The 18815-nt window shown below is 42.8% G+C and overlaps 2 protein-coding genes across 7 annotated transcripts; one reads left to right on the top strand and one right to left on the bottom strand.

Annotated features, from left to right (window-relative positions):
* The first annotated feature begins 70 nt into the window (after positions 1–70).
* On the top strand, positions 71–11053 carry LOC117592812 (coiled-coil domain-containing protein 162-like). Of its 5 annotated transcripts, none has more exons than XM_034297495.1 (21): positions 71–114; positions 220–384; positions 656–773; positions 1000–1165; positions 1343–1481; positions 1855–2005; positions 2111–2206; positions 2351–2515; positions 2675–2904; positions 4101–4239; positions 5193–5313; positions 5492–5604; positions 5763–5912; positions 6207–6428; positions 7258–7410; positions 7509–7643; positions 7864–8016; positions 8192–8401; positions 8706–8826; positions 9023–9150; positions 10903–11053. In XM_034297495.1, exons 2-21 carry the CDS (start codon positions 233–235, stop codon positions 11020–11022), a joined length of 2982 nt encoding a protein of 993 aa, XP_034153386.1. In that variant the 5' UTR covers positions 71–114; positions 220–232; the 3' UTR covers positions 11023–11053. The 5 variants fall into 5 exon arrangements, with proteins under 5 accessions (XP_034153386.1, XP_034153387.1, XP_034153390.1 ...); XM_034297496.1 differs by having other exon boundaries at positions 7515–7643; XM_034297499.1 differs by having other exon boundaries at positions 5859–5912.
* fbxo30a (F-box protein 30a) lies at positions 11036–18619 on the bottom strand. 2 transcript variants are annotated; one of them, XM_010878532.4, is made up of 3 exons: positions 18374–18619; positions 14793–17007; positions 11036–13817 (listed from the first exon to the last, which is right to left on the bottom strand). In XM_010878532.4, exons 2-3 carry the CDS (start codon positions 16941–16943, stop codon positions 13614–13616), a joined length of 2355 nt encoding a protein of 784 aa, XP_010876834.2. In that variant the 5' UTR covers positions 16944–17007; positions 18374–18619; the 3' UTR covers positions 11036–13613. The 2 variants fall into 2 exon arrangements, with proteins under 2 accessions (XP_010876834.2, XP_010876833.2); XM_010878531.4 differs by having other exon boundaries at positions 14793–17012; positions 18374–18617.
* Positions 18620–18815: the final 196 nt, after the last annotated feature.

Raw genomic sequence — 18815 nt, forward strand, 5'->3', positions numbered from 1 at the left:
GGGCTATACTGGGTCTCAAAATGTGATTCTTTGTTTACTTTCATTACCTTCTCTTTCACCACAGGAAGAAGTAGCAAAGACCAAGAGAAGGCTGATTCTTGAGTTCTGTCAAAAGTATGTACATCATCCTTTTAGAAACTACAATTGCTAAAGCATTCTTCAATAGTTCTTAATCTTTTTCTTAACGTTTTCTGTGTCTGTCCATCATCATTTTCCTAGATTCAGTAAACGTATGGCCCAGTGTGGTGTCAGGGCTCAGATTATTGGCATGTACAGCAGCCTGACTGCCCTGTTAGACGAGCTTCCAGATATCCGCCAGTCCCACTTCCTGATTGGCCAGGCACATGAGTTAAAAGGCGATATGGTGCTTCACCCTGACCCTAGGTAAAATGAATCAAATAATTTTTTAAGCACGACTTCCAGTTAGTGAATTCATCTTAAGCTACTTCGGACCACTACACAACCCAGTAGTAATAAGTACAGTAGTCAACTGAGTAGTAATTACTATAACGAAGATAAATTGTTTATAAAATGCAAGATTATAGCATTAAATTCAGTGATGTATTGGTAAACAAAAATACATGATTCAACATCCGCTACAATGAGGATCATATTACTTCAGAAAACATTTTTTATTCACTTCCTGACTGGACAGGAAGTTCCAGCGTCGTCCCCGGAGCTTGCTGTCAGCTGATGGCAGAACAGTCCTTAACCTGTGGTTCCTACCCCACTACACTGAGGTTCTCCTGATGTTCAAAACCCTGGATGATTTGGTAAGAGGCTTTGAACTGCTGTACATTATATCACTCTACAGATGGATGGAAACACATGCATGAAGTGGCAGATTGAAACATTTTATGATTTCGATAAAACCACGGGTTTGCAATATCTATGTCTATATTTTTCACTAAATCCAGACAGTAAATTCTCTGTGTTTATGGCAGTCTTGTTGACAATATTTACCTTGATTATTTTTGTGTGTGTGTTGTATAAATACAGGCATGTAGCCAAGCTCTTCACCATACTTTGGAAATAGTGTCAGGCCTACATGACATCTTCTATTACCTAGTCACTTTCGCTCGCCTGGGGAACCCAGGAGACTTTAGCTCCAGGAGACGAGGAGCCGGACAGCTTACAGCTGACTGGGGTGGCTGTGAAGGAATTGGTATATCTCAGCTAGAGAGCTTTGGTCCTTCGTGGAATTAGAACCCAAATATCCAGTGCTTTTTTCCATGTAGAAGTACTGTTAAGTAAATAACATTTACAGCTCAGCTCACAACATAATGCCTGTATACCAGTCGCTTTTTTGAGTGAAAGTGTTGGCCATGTTGTTGTTGTCAAGGTGCGGAGCTGTGGGAGCTGCAGAGACAGGTGGACTCTCTGTGTGACCCTGGTAGTCCTGAGGCTGTGGCTCGTCTGTTGCAGCTACGGAGACACGTGCTTTTCCTGCAGTATGACACCGCTGTGAGGCACCTCATCAGGTGAGCGGGCAGAGAAAGAACTGAAGGTGTAGTATTTTGTTTGTTTATTAGTCACAGCCAGAGCTCTCTACCTGAGGTCCAAACGTGTTAATCAAAACAGATAACTGTGAACTTGTGTACGCAAAAACAAAACCACGTAATAATGAAACAGTGTTTCTTCACAGTTGGCGTTGTGGTATTTGGTGGTGTTAGTGAATGTCAGTGAGTAGACTACCTCAGTGAGTATGTCGTGGTTCAGAACAACTAAAAAAAAGGCTCTGTTAACCCAATTTAAAGCATTAGAGTTTAAGCTTTATCAATTAAATGGGTCCTCATTTGATTTGATCTGCATTTGATTCAGCTCTCACTCTTTCTCTCTCTCTCTTTCTCTCAGGGAGGCATTTCTCTCCTCTGGTAACGTTACAGCCTATCAGAGCGTTAGTGACAACATGGGACACGCCCTCCCTCCGCTGAGTGACAGTGTCCTAACCAATCATAGTTCTCAGCTGCCTTTACCTCAGCCACTGGAACCTCACTCATCCTTGGTTGGTAACAAAGTTTACACTTCTGATTAATCTATCCAGAAAAAGTATAAAAACTGCACTTTTTAGGCTAAGTTTGTGAAGTCATCGAGTATTTATGGTTTTTAGGCTCAAAGGATGTACCCATGGAGAAGTTTTCTGACATGTTATGGGTTGTTCCCTGTAGACATTTGGGACATCCCACCCATTGAAAACTGCCTGCAGGTAGACATCTCTCCTTTAGGATGTTTTTGAATGACCCTTTTATCTTTTTTTTTGAATGCATTGTAAATGGCTCTGGATAAACGTGTCTGCAATGCAAAATTACCTCATTGTGGACGTTAATGTTCTTATACTGCTGGTTTCCAGTTGTGTCTGAGTGGGCTGGGGGACCGCAGCAGGATGGAGGCCAATGGAGCAATCCTGGGCATGTCTCTACTAATGGAGGATGTCCTTGATAGCGGAGGGGTGGGGGCAGCACCAATACGTCTCCATGACAAAAAAGAGGAGGACTCGCGTGAAAAGCCTGAGGAGGTAAACGTGTTATCTATCATATATTGGACTGTTTGGAAGTATCCGGGTTACTGAGGTAACGTAATTGCGTTTAAAACACGCAGGCCTGAACACTGCCACAAACATCCCCTATACTGTTTTTTGTTCTTGCCTTTGCTGAAAGCATTGTCTTAATACCAGGAGGATGTTTGCAGTATGGATGGAGGCGGTGCTGAAGAAGGTAATGAAGAGAAGAAGCGGGTCTCCTTTGTTCCCCTGAAGGACCCTCTCCAGGTGCAGTCTGTGTTGAAGGGTTTCCTGCTGCTGACCAAACAGTTAGAGGTTTTTAAAGAAAGCTGGGGGAGGAGACAGCTAAGAGTGGAACAGATAAATACCCTCAAGATCTTCAAGCAGTTCTCAAGTTTGTACAGGTTGGTTTGTATTGCTCATACAGATTTTATATTTATATTCTGACATGCCAAAACGATGCAAAGCAAAGGCACATACTTTGTACAGTCATCAGAAAAAGTATGTACACCCCCTGGGTAGCTGTCTTTTTTTGAACACATGGATTGGTCGTCTTCACTCAACGTTGCTGACGTGTCAACGTAACCACTTTTAATAGACAGCACTGAGAGATTAGCACAATCTTTCACCAAAAATGCTATTTCACAGTGCAAAAAATTATAGAGCTGATGTTGCCCCCTTTGGATGAAACAAATTTATTTAGCCGTTTCTTTTAACTGTCAGTTCTCCTACATTAACTGGGAGGACTTTTTGCCCACTCGTCTTTGCAGTACTGTCTCAACTGTGTCATATTTGAAGGCTTTCATGCATGCACAGCCCCTTTCCAGTCCTCTACAGCATTTCGATAGGATTGAAATCAGGGCTTTGACTCAGCCATTCTATGACACTGCATTTCCTCTTTTTGAGCCATTCCGTTGTAGTTTCGTAGTGTCTTGTGGATCATTGTCCAATTTGTCCTGTTGCAAGATCCATGTTTGGTTCAGCATCAGTGTTTTTGACACATTGTTCCAGTAGATACCGAGATGCTTTCTGGCAAACATAAGTCATCTGTTGATAGTCCTTTCTGAGAGCAGAGGCTTCTTCCTTCCTTCCTGACCTTCCATGAATGCCAGGTTTTTGCAGGTTTTTGTGGAAGTGCATGAAAGTTCACTCCTGCACTTCCACGTTGATTGTCTTTTTTTCTTGGGGTTTATGTTACAACACACACCCATATAGTTAAAACCAAACCAGAGTTTCAAATCTTCAATCTCATATGATTTATAATTATTTGCCCGTTTTGGTGCACCAATATATGTGATGGAAAACATACAATGTACAACTTTTTCAGCATAAGGAAATTGCATTTCTCATTATCTTAATTGCACAAATGCAATTGAAAGTAAAATTTCCTTGTTAAATGTGATTTAATAAATTTAGTTACCTTTGTCAATGTTGGAATGTAGGTCAAATATCCATGCATCCAGCTATGTAAAAAAGACAACATTCCAGGGGATGTGCTTTACTTCTTCACAACTGTTTAGCAAAATCAAGTAATTCTGACTGTTAGTTGTTGTAGTGTCAGTGTGGATGGCTTAATGGGTCTCATGCTTTCACATTTCAGAGCTGAGATCCAGTATCCCAGTATGAAAGCCCTAGCTCAACACATGGGTGAAGAGAAGGAATTTGAGGCTCTGCTATCTGACAACCAGCCTATACTGCCCCCTGCAGGAGCCTCTGAGGTTCACATCAAGACATTCCAGGTATTGTTGCAGTGTTCAGAGTTATCAGAAGCTACCATTCCTAGTGGGATCTTTCACTTGCTCTTCATGTTGGAATAACAAGTGGGAAACTGAGATTATTATGATACCTAAGTTGTGATCTCTTCCTACTGACCTTTTATATTCAAACAAAAGTTGACATCAAAAGGCTTTTTGATTTTTGCAACATTATCTGACTTAAGTGAAAACTTCTCATTCTAGCTCAAATGTGGTTATCCAAACTGAATCCATACTTTGTTTTACCACTTTACCAAATAAAGCAGTTCGGTTTGAATCCCAAACTACTGTGCCATAGACTGAACCAAATATGAATTAATATGTATCCTGAGGATACATGTTGGTTTCCCATTTGACTCATGGTGGCTTAGTTGACTCTATATGTTAGTTCAGTTGAGTCGATTGTGGACAAGTTGACTCTATACATGGCAGCTCAGCTGACTCTATAAATGGTGGCTCTATTGACACTATACATGGTGGCTCAGTTGACACTATACATGGTGGCTCAGTTGACACTATACATGGTGGCTCATTTGATTCTATACATGGTGGCTCAGTTGACACTATACATGGTGGCTCATTTGATTCTATACATGGTGGCTCAGTTGACACTATACATGGTGGCTCATTTGATTCTATACATGGTGGCTCAGTTGACACTATACATGGTGGCTCAGTTGACTCTATACATGGTGGCTTAGTTGACTCTATACATGGTGGCTCAGTTGACACTATACATGGTGGCTCAGTTGACTCTATACATGGTGGCTCAGTTGACTCTATACATGGTGGCTCAGCTGACTCTATACATGGTGGATCAGATTCTGTAAGTTCTGGATCAATCAGCTTTTTCAGTTTGAGAAATGGGTGTCTTTAATCTGGTGAAGAACAATGAGGAACAGTTAAATGAAATGTGAAACATGTGCGTGGTGTGCCAGCTGCTCAGGCTGCTGGAGAGCACAGAGTGTGATATGATTAGAGCGGTACAGAGGAGGATCACCAGAGAGCTGACCCTGGTGACTTCAGAGCGAGCACGTCAAGACACCGGCCTCCCTACAGGTACACTACACACCTCTTCAAGATGTCTGACGAATACTGCGAGCAATGTTGGACCTGTATTTATTTTGTTGTTAATTGAAAAATGTGTCCAGTCTTTACTGTAATTTGAAATTGAATGTATTTTTAAAGATTCCAGGTAAAATGTATTGGGTTAACCCTTTAATCACTTGTACACCAGAGTTGTGGAAACAGGGCCCCATGAAATACAGTTTATCCCCAGAGAGACCTCAGATAGTGGAGAACTTCACTCATCAGTTGATGGAGGGAGTTGAAGAGGCTGAAGGTGGACAGGTGAGAAACCCATTACGATAGATGGACAGGCAAGACAACAGCCTTGTGTACGAGCCACCGTAAAAAAAAAGTGTAAAATCACTAATGCCGAGATCTCAAGCAACGAAAAGATGAACATGTTATTTATCTTGTTTTTATATATATCCAATATCCGCCAGCTATTGATCCCCAGGGCCCACCTGCAGCATTGTCTGTCCACTCTGGGCTGCTCTGTGATGGAGAGAGAACGCAGAACCTTCCTCCTATACTCCCAGTTTTATGAACAGATCCTGGAGCAGGAGAGACAGCTGCTGTACCACAGAGAACAGGTAACCTTCTCTTCTGTACTTCAGCACCTCTTCAAAACACAGAGGATCACTCTGGATTGGAACACCAGTCATCAAATGTCAGGTAAATCTGACATCCGTGTGCTGCTTACACCCAGTGAATAGCCCAACTGGCAATATTCCCGACCTAGCTGTGGAGAGAGCTCATGGCATGTTTTTAAACTCTGCAATGCTGCCAAGGCTAGTTATCACAGCAAGACTAGTTAACTATCCTGGTTTTGATGTTTTGTTTAGTTCTTTCTTTTCACTTTTCACTGTACAAATTGTGTTCTGCAGGATGTGAAGAGCCTTGAAGGGTCCCAGTGTGACACCATCAATCCTTACAGCGAGCTCAGTGGGCTTTGTCGAGGGATGATGATGCAGACCACCACTCTGCGAACACGGATCGCCCAGCTGGAGGAAGAACAAAGAGGTTTGCAGCAACAGATAAGCCTCCAATACAGGCAACGCTACGACTCCCTGGTCCGACAGCTCTTTTCCACCTGCATTCAACTAAAGGTACACAATGGTTTTAAAGATTGTTTTTAACACACTGGTAACTCTTAATCTACAGTTTTTGATTCAGATCTCAAACTTGATAAACAAGTACATGCTTTTTCCAGCTCCAGGCCATTGCCAAATTGAAACCCATTCTTTATTTCAATGATTTGGAGACAGTTATTCATACGTTCATTTCCTCCTGTCTGGACTATTGTAACTGTTTGTATACAGGAGTATGTCAGTCTTCAAAATGCAGCTGCTAGGTTTTTAACTGGTACAAAGAAGAGAGAGTGCATCCCTCCTGTATTGGCCTCTCTCCACTGGGTACCTGTTAAATATAGGATTGATTTTAAGGTTATTTTTTTAGTTTTGAATGCGCTACATGGGTCAGCACCCTCCTATATTTCGGGCCTCCTTAGTCAGCACTCTTCCTCAAGGACCCTTAGGTTTTCAAACAAAATGCTTTTGTGTGGTCCCTGGGCCCGATTGAAGTTTAAAGGACCGTGCCTTTTCTGTTGCTGCTCCAAAGTTGTGGAATAGCCTACCTTTATATTATTAGGTCTTTTACTAGTAGCAATGTTTTTAAATCACACCTTAAGACCCATCTTTTTTCTTTAGCCTTTGAGTCTGCAGTTGGGTAGGAGGTTTCTGTTTAAGTCTGTCATGTCCTATGAAAATATGTTTAGTTTGCTATATGTTTTATGCATGTTTTTTCTTTTGCTGTCCTGTATACTTTGATTGTACAGCACTTTGGTTGACACTAGTTGTTTTTAAATATGCTTTATAAATAAATTTTACTTGACTTGAGCTTCTTTCATTCTAGATTGTCTAATTGTTTTATTCAAAGGCTAGGCTTGAGGAGTACCATGCAAAGATGTACCGGGATGTTACTCAGCTGGTGAGCCAAGTGAGGACAGAGGGAGTTGACAACATCATCAAGCTGAAGAAGAAGTTTGGTTCCACAAAAGACAATGATGCACTTCTGACCACACAGTCCAAGGTGAGATGATTGGGTCAGCTTGTCAAACCAAGTGCCTGAGTGTGCCAGCATTGGGGATATTGTGTGACAGTTACTCTTATCCAATAATTTTCCTTCAGAAACAGGAGCTCCATGACCTGAGCAGGGAGAACTGTCAGATGACTGACCTGTTGTGTAAGGTGAAGGCATTGTCCCATTGGAGACGGGTGGCTGGACAGGGCAAGTTGCACCGTGGACTTCTCCACAGCCAGCAGGTACAGCGTTGCCAAAATGACCCAAACGTATTGGCATGCAAGGACCATGACACAGTGATTTTACCTACATTAATTGAATGCACTGTTTGTGAGCATAAGAACGTCTGCTGAATGACTTAAACATAATGGCAATATACGGACTCATATTGCACCAGAATGGATGTGGCCTTAACTGTTTATTGCTGATGGTTTGTGCGACTGCTATTTTTGTCGGGTCTAGAGGGAGATGTCCTGTCGGAGGGAGGCCCTAAAAATTAAGATGATGTCAGAGGAGGAAGTTATCTTACTGAAGGAGGAGCTGGAGGTCACTCAGAGGGCCATGGCACAATGCCAGAGGGAGAACAACCACACCAAGAGACTGCTCACCAAACAGGTTAGTTATAGAGTATAATCTCCCTGAATCATTCCAATCAATGTATTTACAGATAACAAGGAGCACTAACAATGAATACTTAAATTTCCTAACAAAGGAACATCCCTCTAATTTCTTGTTATTGTAAATAGTGTGATTGTCCTTATCTGACATTATCTTGAAATTGTGCCCACAGAGAGCCGAGCTCAATGAGGTGAGTCATCGCTCTGCTCAAGAGGCCCAGAGCAGGCAGGAGTTGGACAGCTACCGTCTGCAGAGCTTGGAGCAGCTGAGAGAAGAGGTGGAGCACAGAGACAAACAGCTCCGAGACCTCAGTGCTCAGCTGGACAGGAGTGACAGAGAGAGACAGCTACTGAGACAACGCAGCGCCAAAGATATCAGACAGGTGACACTCGTACTCAATACACACACACCAACACCAAATTGGACATTAGATGTTGTTACCAAAACAGACATTGTCTGGCCTGAAAGACCATAAAACAGAGTAGGATTATAACTTAAGTTGTATGTGCCAAGTAGGTATAAACCAGCAACCAGACTTTCCTGGCTTATCATATGGGCAGGAAACATTTCCGTCTGTAGAATGAATATATTTGCATCTCTAATGAAGATATGAAGGTTGCACACATATCTTGGACAAGAAAAGTTTGGATCATTATTAGGTGATTAACCCACTACTCTGGCAATAGGTGAAGGGACAGCTTCATCAGGAACGCTGCCTCAAACAGGAGGCTTTCCAGTGGGTGGGTAAGCTGCAGAGCCAGGCGGAGGACATTGAGCCGTCTCTCTCCAGAATCACCTCAACAGCAGGTAATGACCTCTAATCTACCACTCTAGGTAACTGTTAATCTTCAGTGTATTACTCTGGCTCTCTTTGTACAGCGGAAATTCACTTTGCAGTTCTGGAGAAGAGAGCGACAAGTCACTTGCCAGATTCCAAAAATAACATACTGCTGAATGTTTCAGTCTGTTTTTCTGTGATGTCTTGCCTCTCTCTCTTACACAGGGCGAAGCAAATCGTCCTGTCACACTTTCCCTCACAACAGATCCAGCATCAGAGGTCCAGATCATTCTGGCCCACTGCAGGACGGAACCAAAAGGGATTTTAACACCCAGCTGGAGAGACCCAAAACAGTGGGTAGCCTCTCTTCTTAGCATTGTCTGTGGTTTTAATTGCAACCATAGTACAGTATTGATTCCTAATCAGTGTAGATGAATGTAGATGAAAATGCGCAAGTCAACTTGATTTCAGGTGTGGTCTCGGGTTGTCCAGCCGTCTAAATCACGGCATAAGGTGCACATTAACTACTTCCCCAGAGCTCTTTTAGCAAAATAAGTGAATCATTATACCAGGTTTTTGACCTAGCTTTTAGCATTAATCTAATTCTAAATGTTGGATTAAAAAAAGACTGCACTAGCCATTAGGTAAATGTTGCCTTGACTTCATTTATAGGAGCTACTGTTTGTTTTAAATTCATCAGTCAAATTCAGTCTGTGTTCTAACATTACATTACTGTGTTCGGGAATTTTTGTAATACGGATGTGTGCCAATCAACAAAGCCAAATTAAGTGTAGCCTTATACAATAAATGCGTAACTCTTTGCTGGCTATTCCAGTAGCATGGTGACTGGCTCCCTCAGCAGGTGCTGCAATTTTTGGCAGTGCCACAAATTGAGGACATTTCCAAATAACCTGCCACAATTCACAGTGCCTGCTGCAAATGGTGCAAACAGTCCGGCCACTGGTTGGGTCAGGATGTGTCCAGCTTTTACAGTCCTGCTAGGCGTTGAGTGTTTCTGAAAGTCGAAGACGGGTGCCTAGTCACAGTGTCTGTCTGACAAACAGTCTGGTTTAAGGTGTTACTCAGTGTCTGTCTGACAGTCAGGTTAGGTGCCCAGTATCTGTCTGTCAGGCTAGGTGTCCAGTAGTACACTGACAGTCAGGCTAGGTGTCCAGTAGTACCCTGACAGTCAGGCTAGGTGTCCAGTAGTACACTGACAGTCATGCTTGGTGTCCAATGTCTGTCTGAGTCAGGCTAGGTGTCCAGTATTACACTGACAGTCACGCTACGTATCTAGTTTGTGTCTGGCTGTGTGTCCAGAATCTTATTGTCCAGTGCTCCTCTGACTCTGGATAGGATACCTAGCCTCACCCTTTTCAGACCATGCTAAAAAATTTGTCTATAGCGACAACAGATATACTGATAAGTGTTTGTACTGTTAAAGAAATACCAAAAAGGGCCAGCAGATTTCTGGAAAAAGGGTATTGTGAACAAATTAGATGAAGATTAACCAGTACTAGAGAGGGCTTGGAGAAAAAAAAATGTATCTGTCAAATAAGGTGGAGGGGTGCCACTTGTCTGCTTTGATGATATAACTGCTGACAGCAGTAGGCTGAATCATGAAGTGTAGAAAAACATCTTGTCTACTCAGATCCAATCAAATGCCTTTACTCATTGGATTCCACTTCAATGCGCATCAGGACAATGACCCAAAACATACTGCTAAAGCAACCAAGTTATTCAGGGTAATAAAGACTTAAGACTGGACCTCTCAGGATCTGTCCGTGTTTTCATGTCCTGCTGCAGTATTACTGAATTACCTTGTTGAAAACAGAACTGATTATTTGTAGTGGATATTTTAACACGTTCCCTTTTCACTTCAGGGCAGTATTGTAGAGGTTATACCATTTGGTGGATCCCTTTGTATTATGTAATATTGTGGGCTGGAGAGTTTAAGATCAAAACTAAAATTTTAATGACTGTAGTTTATGTAAAAAGCTTGTATGAAGACTTTGCAAGTACGTAGAATTTGCTAACAACTGGGTAAACTTTGGAGGTTGTTCACTTTTCAAAATAAATGCATAAAATGTGTTGTGTGTTGTCAGGAACCTTTGCGTCTGCGGATCCTTAATACAGAGACCCTGCTGCCAGACCTCCCTGTTGAAGGCTCAACTTCCTCCAGTCTTCTCACAGACCTTCAGCAACTAAGACGCAATAATCAGTAAAAATGTGCCATAATAAGAATGAAAACAAGCTTTTATTGGTGATGAAAATGCTGTTGATTATACACAATATGTGAATGACCATTATACAACTGAGCCACTAAGACAAGAAACAAAACATTGTAGAACACTTGTAAGACACCTAGTTTAAAGTAAAACCTTTGTGTGATCTGATTGTTGCAGAAGCTACCAAACAAATGTAGTAAGACAAATAAAATACAAAAAGTTATGACAAAGCTACGGAGGCCCAGTGTATGCAAGCTAAATACACACCAAGCCGGTTATTGTAGGGGAAACAGCCTTACATTTAAGAATGATTGTGTTACATCTTTTCACACGCATGCAGGAAAAATATGGGGAAATAAATCTGACTGAAGCCAAAACATGGCTGGCCTGGTCCCAGAGCTGTTAGATACTTTTTGTCAACCGCTACACTCATTACTAGTTAAAGCACAAACTGATCTGGGACCAGGTTATAATGTGGGGATGATTAATGGGTGAAATCATAGCATCCTCTGAGAAGGTGGCATGTTCATCACAAATGTCATAAAAAAATGACATCAGATGATAAAATATCTACTAAAGGGTTGCATGAATGAATACAAAAAAGACAAGTTGAGAGTTCTGACAATACAAATAAAAACAGATAAAACACACTCCCTCCATTAATAACTTTTAAAATATGCGTCAAACCTAAAACACTCGTCAATGCTTTCACCATATCAAAACATTTGAAACTATTCATCCGGGGTGTTAATCAGCTTTACAATAATGCAAAGTTTGCACCGACCCCGACCCCCGACCCCCCCCCCCCCAAACAAAAAAATATAACACGAAACAACAGTACAGGGATTGAGAAAAGTTCAAATAAAGAAACGGTTAGTCTTCTACTTCCATTTGAAGATAACAGATGCAAACAGTAGGATCCAACTTTGGCCTTTCATTTCTACAACACAATCTGACCCCTAAATTAAGTCTGGAAAAATCTGACCATTGTTCGTTGACAATGCTCCATTCAGAGGTGATTTCCAATTAAGCCGACATACAGTATACCGTGTTTACCAGGAATGTGATCTTCACCAACGTCAACCTACAAGCCGCTATTATACTGAACTCCAATCGGAACAACCATCTTTGAAATAATAATTTAATCATGTACACACTTCTGAACAGGTTATCTGAACAGGTATTCAATTAATAGTAAAACCAGAGAAAATCAAGTCAAATGAAGGTAGGTTATTGATAATTATATGATCTACTGAGGAATTGAATGGGCCAGTACCAACACTGAAATAAAACATAATACTGAACGGTTTATCATCCTATGACTACCCACGCTTTTTAACCATGACAATAAAGTGACTGTTCCATGTGGAGACTTGTAGATTAAATCAGCCAGATTCACACTACAGACCCAAACCAAGCTAAGCCAGGCTGTACAGTACGGTTTGGATGGGCCCTGTAGTGTTAACCAGACAATACAGTACAAGTAATAGCCAGAACATATTGATGCAGCGTGACGTCTGTGTCTCAAATCACCCCCTCCACAGGCTCTGGTCATAAGTAGTATACTAGGGCATAGGGGGGCCATTTGAGGCCTTACAAACCCTGAGACACGGCAGGCAACACCAGAACACAGTTATGTAGTGCCACAAGAAAAAGATAAAAACACAACTTGTAGACTAGAGAACGATCAACGGATTAATTGAAATACTTAACTCTTTACCAGAATGGTATGCCCACGATCACTGACCTGCAGGATTCCCTGGGCTTCATCTACATAACCAGATTTCACACAAATGGTTTTCACAGAAGTACCATTTTTCTCAAATGAGGAACAGAAGTGTGGAAAAGACATCTGACCAAATCAACCCTAATTTATCCAGCCCACACTCTTGTATAGTCTGATAGTATAGTTTTTTCTAGCAACATGCTAAATGTTCCATTCTGATAAGAATGGCCTGTAGTGTGAACATTTTAAGTTTGGTCTGAATCTTAAAATGCAGATTAAAAGTACTTACATTCTCTAACTCAATAAAGATCACCAAAAGCGTGCAAGACAATAAGTCACTCTGGGGGTCACTGAGAAATCTCCCTATCAAAAGACCATCTTCAGAAACCTGCTTTGACCAGAAATCAAGTGTTTATCATAAGTTAAGGCCTCACTTTCTTTCATAATCAACACGACACAGTACTGAATGAAGTTACTCAATGATGATCATATAAAAATTTAAAAAAGTACATCAAAACATTTGTTTTATTTACACATTGACAGAGTATGTAAAAGTTAAATTATCTTTTCAGTACATTGGGAACAATATGAAATTACAAAGAGTTTGCATTGAAAAACATTCAGGCTCTTTCTGTCAAGAGTGAATAAAAATGGAGCAGCGTTTTGTATTTGCTTATTTTAGAGCAGGGTAAGGCTCAATCTAATTTCCGTAAAATTCCGGTAATTCCATAACAAGAACTTTCCCGAATTGGAAATGGGCGGCGTCTGAAATGGCACCCTATTCCCTACAGAGTGCACTACTTTTGGTAACAGGGTGCCGATTCAAACATACCCATGGAGTCCAACCCTGTCACAAGGTCAATCATAACACTGGCTTGAGGACTGATCGTAGAGAGCGTCCCTCTTTGGTGAGCTCTCTGGTGAAGCACATGCAGGGTAGAGGGACGGCATCATCCCGACGGGTGACCGTGTTAAACGTGCACTTCTTCAGATGGTCCGCCATACTGGCGATGTTGGCAAACTTCCACTCGTTCACCGTACCAAAGGCCGTGCTGAAGCGCCACACCTGGTTCCGAAACGATGAGAAAAATCGGTTAGCATTTTCCTCTTTTGGCTCCAGAAATGTGGATTTGAACTGGATTATAAGGTTAAAGTACGTCTCTTCAATGTTTTCTTTGAAGGTATTTATGTATGTCATTTAGAAATGACAACACTTTATACATAGTCTGCCTTTCTAAGATCTCGAGACAACTTGCTTGACAAATATTTCTGTTTAGTCAGGTCTCTAAAATAAGAAAAGTGGTGAATGTCTATTTCTGATTGAAGGTTTAACATTTTGGGGTCTAATATTAGTGTCTGCAAACAATTATTAAAGATGTCAATGCAAGTCAACGAAGCTTATACACGGTTGACAATAATAAAAAGTCCATAAATTGAGCGTACCAGATTTTTGGTAAGCCTTAACTGGAAAAAGGTCTTATGGACTGATGATATATGTACATGAAGAAGAGTGATGGTAAGGGTTAGGGGGGGACAACTGCCCAAGATACACAGCATCTGTGAAGTGTAGTGGTGGTGTTGTGGCTTAGGTGTATGTATGGCTGCCACTAGAGGTTTCTCACTTGTCTTCATTGATGATGTCTGCTGACAGCAGCAGAATCAACTCTAGAGTGTAAAGAAACATCTTGTCTGCTAACGTAAGCGAATGCTTTCAAACTCATTGGCTGGCACTTCATGAACCCAAACATAATAGGCATGAAAATGGAATGTTCTTGGTTTAAACAGAAATCCAATTGAACATTCATTCAACTTTCATGAATTTCAACTGAACATGAGATTTAAGAAGACCTCCAACAAAAAATTTAAACTGTCAGATCAGACCGATTAGAACATCAGGAAAGATACCCAGCAGCTGCTGATGTGTATGGGTTACAGATTTCAGTCAGTTATGGCATGCAAAGGATATGAGACGAAACACACTTGCTTAATTAGGACATCACATTAACCTGGAAGAAAATGTAACTTAAGACGAGTGACTCACCTTGTTTTGGATCTGCCATGAGGAGGCACCGTCGGCCCGCCTCGTGTTCTCCCAGAGCAGCACCACCATTCCTCTGGACTGCAGCAAGCTGGCACACACATCCCTCATGGTGCGGGAGACCCTGGACAGCTGGCACAGGCTGAAGCCATCCAGGAAACTGGCCACATACTGGAGCACCTCGAAGGGCAGGGAGCTCAGGTGGTCGCAGGCGCTGCCGAACCGACATGTGTTCCTGGGGAGGCTTTTATCGCCGAGCCGTGGGGGCATGCCCGGCTGCACGCCGAACGAGCCCAGGTGTCGGTCGTGAATGACCCTGGAGCCCTGCGTGGAGGGACAGAAGCGTCTCTGAGAGTAGGTGCAGCCATAGTACGCCAGGGGGCAACGGTGCTCCAGCCAGCCGTTCAGCCCGGCGTGGATGTCGCCGTGGACGTTCTTGAAATGCGAGGAGAACTCGTCCCTGCGGAAAAGCTGTCCGCACACGAAGGTGAACATGGTGCGCTGCTTGGTCTGGTAGCGGGCCACGCACTCCAGCACCAGGTCCAGTCTAAGGGTGTGAAAGGGGCTGGGGTTGGAGAGCTGCGGGCTGGCGTGATCGCAGGCCGACGCTGAGGCAATGTCCCCGACCGTGGTGCTAGTGGCCAGGATGGCTGAGGGGAAGGAGAAGGTCTGGGTACCAAAGTCGACGCGGTAACCGTCCACAAACCTGCTGTCCGAAATGCTGCGGCCGCCGGGCGAGTCACCGAGACAGAAGAGCAGCGCGGCCGTTATCAGGTCGATCCCATGGAGCCCCAGCGGATCGTCGGTTACCTCCAGGTCAGAGGTGTCCACCGACTTGTCCTCCATTTTGGCTCTGAACAGATAGGGGTCGGACATCAGAGCCCTGCGCCCATTAAATGTAAACACACTCATCCCTCTGAGTACCTGCAGATTTTGCAGTTTCCTCTCCAGCCACCGGTCTTCAATCTCCAAAGGCAGGTGCTGGAGCACGTTGTAGGGTTCCAGATTTGGGAGAGGCATGGGTAGAGGCAGGTGGATGGGTAACGGCGGAGGATGGGGGCCGGAAGGCTCTCGGGGTGTTACTATATTAGGCATGGAAAGATAGGGCATCACAGGCCTGAAGTCCGAAGACCTGTGGGTGTCCGAGCGCCTGGGCGGAGATCTACTCAGATCCATCTGCTCACGTGGTCTCATTTGACTGTGATCACCTGCTGTATGATGGAAACCGTTGCTGACAGGGAGCGGCGCTACCTCTCTGAGACTGACCCGGTCCTTCTCGGTTTCCTGGATCAGTTCATTGAGCTCTACCCAGTAACTCTCGTCACCCACCCGTCCGTCTGTTCCTACACCACAGTCCAATCCGCCCACTGCTCCGAGCTCACCGTCTGACTCGGCGTCACCGTCTTTCATCTCAACACCCTCAAAATCATCGGTATCATCTTCCCCGTTCCCTCCGCCGTGGACAACTCCATTTCTCTGAGTCTCGTCCCCATTGAGATTGTCACCGGCCAGGGTGATATCCTTTGCACTTCGGAGAACCTCCAATGTTGCTGCTAAGTTTCTTTTGTGTACCGCAATATCAGAACCCTCACCACCCATTTCAACCACTCCGTTAGATGAAGCAGCAGCCTGGTCAATTATGTTTGTTCCAACAGTAACCACAGTCTCTGGTACACTTGACACAACATTCCCATTCTTTGCACTGGTTTCCTCAGCTGGTTTATTATAGCCGTTCTTTGATGTGTTGGTGGTGACCCTAAGAGACTCAAGTAACATCCTCTGATCTTGCAGAGCCAAAGCCATGTCCAGCTGCTCTACCACTTCGACATTGCTCAGGTGCTCATAGGACTTCCTGTCTGAATAGCTCACAGGCCAACGGTTCCACTCCATGGTGCAACACACGACACTAGCCGGGCATGTCTCAAGGTGTTCAGACATCTTGTGCCGGGCGATTGTGAAAGGGCACCCGAATCCAGTGTTGAGGCAAGGCACTCTTTCGAACGGACATAGTAAATGATGCTCCTCTGCTTTGCAGGAGTGGAAAACCGCTCCACAGACCAGTGGACAGCCGATTAGATCACAGGACACACCAGTCTCTGGGCGAATCATACATCTCCGGTTCACACAGTTCAGACAGTGGGCATGAAGCTCCATCTTTGTTTAATTTATTTTCTGGATTTTAACAGTGGGGGTTGTCTTGCTGGAAGGGGCTTGGGTTCTGCCCTAATATAGAGGAAAAATATATAATTACCAAAAAATTTGATTTAATTTATATTTTCAATACAGTTCACATCTAAATAAATGTGGACAAACTGCCAAAGTCAAAAAAACAGGCCATGTTCCAATTGCTAGAAACATTCTGTCCTGTTACATTATCCCACTGATATAGTTCTAGGGCTCTCTCTCTACATAAGAAACATGTGGCAATGGAGTCTCGTGTCTTTAAAAGACCGGCGTCACATTCTGTAACTTAGCGCCTCCTCTACTGCCTGTTGCCATCTGAAAGTGTTTCTGTTTACTAAATCTTTAAGCTGCCACATGACATTTCACAACAGTCTTCTTGGGTTACAGAGCATGATCAGACCAGTTCTAGAATCTAGTATATCTAAAGGCTGCAGGGAATATAACCTTTAACCCTTGGCTGAAGCTTTGTGAAGCAGAGGCCAGTTCAGTGACCTAACCGTACAGCTTGATCACACAAAAATGTATAGGGTTTTATAAACAACTGTAAGTGAACCGTGACAGTGTATGTAAGTGGAAACGTTGCACTGCCGGTCTTGACAGGGTTGTCGGGCCTGACAGGCCTTAAATTACTGTGAATACATACAACAGCACGACACCATTCTGGTTAAATCCTGAAAAGTAGGGTGTAGGAGAACATTTTAAATACTAGATACCTGTTTGTACTTAATAATGCCGGTGGATATAAGCTAGCCTAAAAACCCTTACTTCCCGTAGTTCCTGAAGGTAATTAAATATTTTTTTGTCTATATTGTTTTGAAGTTATTTGTGTACACGAAATGTCGAAAGCTAGGATTGGACCTAAAACCTCAGACCACAGCATTAACTGCAAGAGAATAGTAACTACTTAGGCAACCCAGATTATTCGAAATAAACAAGACCAATAAATTGCACTGTGTAGCTAACCTAACGTTAGCTTTGTTACCAAACACCACTTTAAATAGAACAGAGCACAATTTTGACTGGCTAGTTAGCGAGCAGATAATGTCAATAATACTGTTAAAATATAGTAAAGCTAACTAAGCTTGTCAATGGGAAGCGGAATGCCCGGCTTAACTAGTGGCTTCAAATAGAAAATGACTGTCCGGCACAAGACAGTTTTAGCTGGTATATCTGATTGAATAACATGTGAAAACGAAATGGACGCAGCTAACAACTGTACCGCGTAATTGCAAACGTCTAATTGAGCCACCAAACGTTGGTTTCGTAGCTAACAAATGAAATACAAAAAACAAGTCACAATTACATGTACAGGAAGGTAAATAGTAGCTAACTAAGCCATTATAACGTTAGCTAACTTAATGCTTTTTGCTATTTGGCTCCTACTAAGAAAGTTTGCTTACCCGTTAAAAATAAAACAGCAAATTGTTTTACGATTCTTGTCCTTTTAACCTGATTTTTCATTAGCCACATACAATAAAGTCGGTAACGTTTTCGGTAGTTGGTAAGCTACAAAAATGCACGTCTCTTTAGCCTTCAGTCCAGTTTTGTTGTGTTGCACAGTTAGCTAGCTCGTCCTATCTCATTAGAGCTCATCTGCGGCTACAGCCTAGCTGCTGCTGATAGCTACAGGTGGCGCAAGATGATTGCGTCATCAAAAAGAACCATTGAGTGGTGAATAAAGAAGTCCCTAAGTTTGAGAGATGTTGAGGGAAATGGATATCTCAGGTTTGTCTAGAGATTTGCGCCTGAGATGTGTATAGATGGGTTGAGGAATACCCAAATAACAAAAGCAGACGGGAACCAGACACTGGCACTGCTAGCAAACTTGAGTAAAGAAATGTC

Source organism: Esox lucius, chromosome 15 (assembly GCF_011004845.1).
Source record: "Esox lucius isolate fEsoLuc1 chromosome 15, fEsoLuc1.pri, whole genome shotgun sequence".
NCBI classification, from domain to species: domain Eukaryota; kingdom Metazoa; phylum Chordata; class Actinopteri; order Esociformes; family Esocidae; genus Esox; species Esox lucius.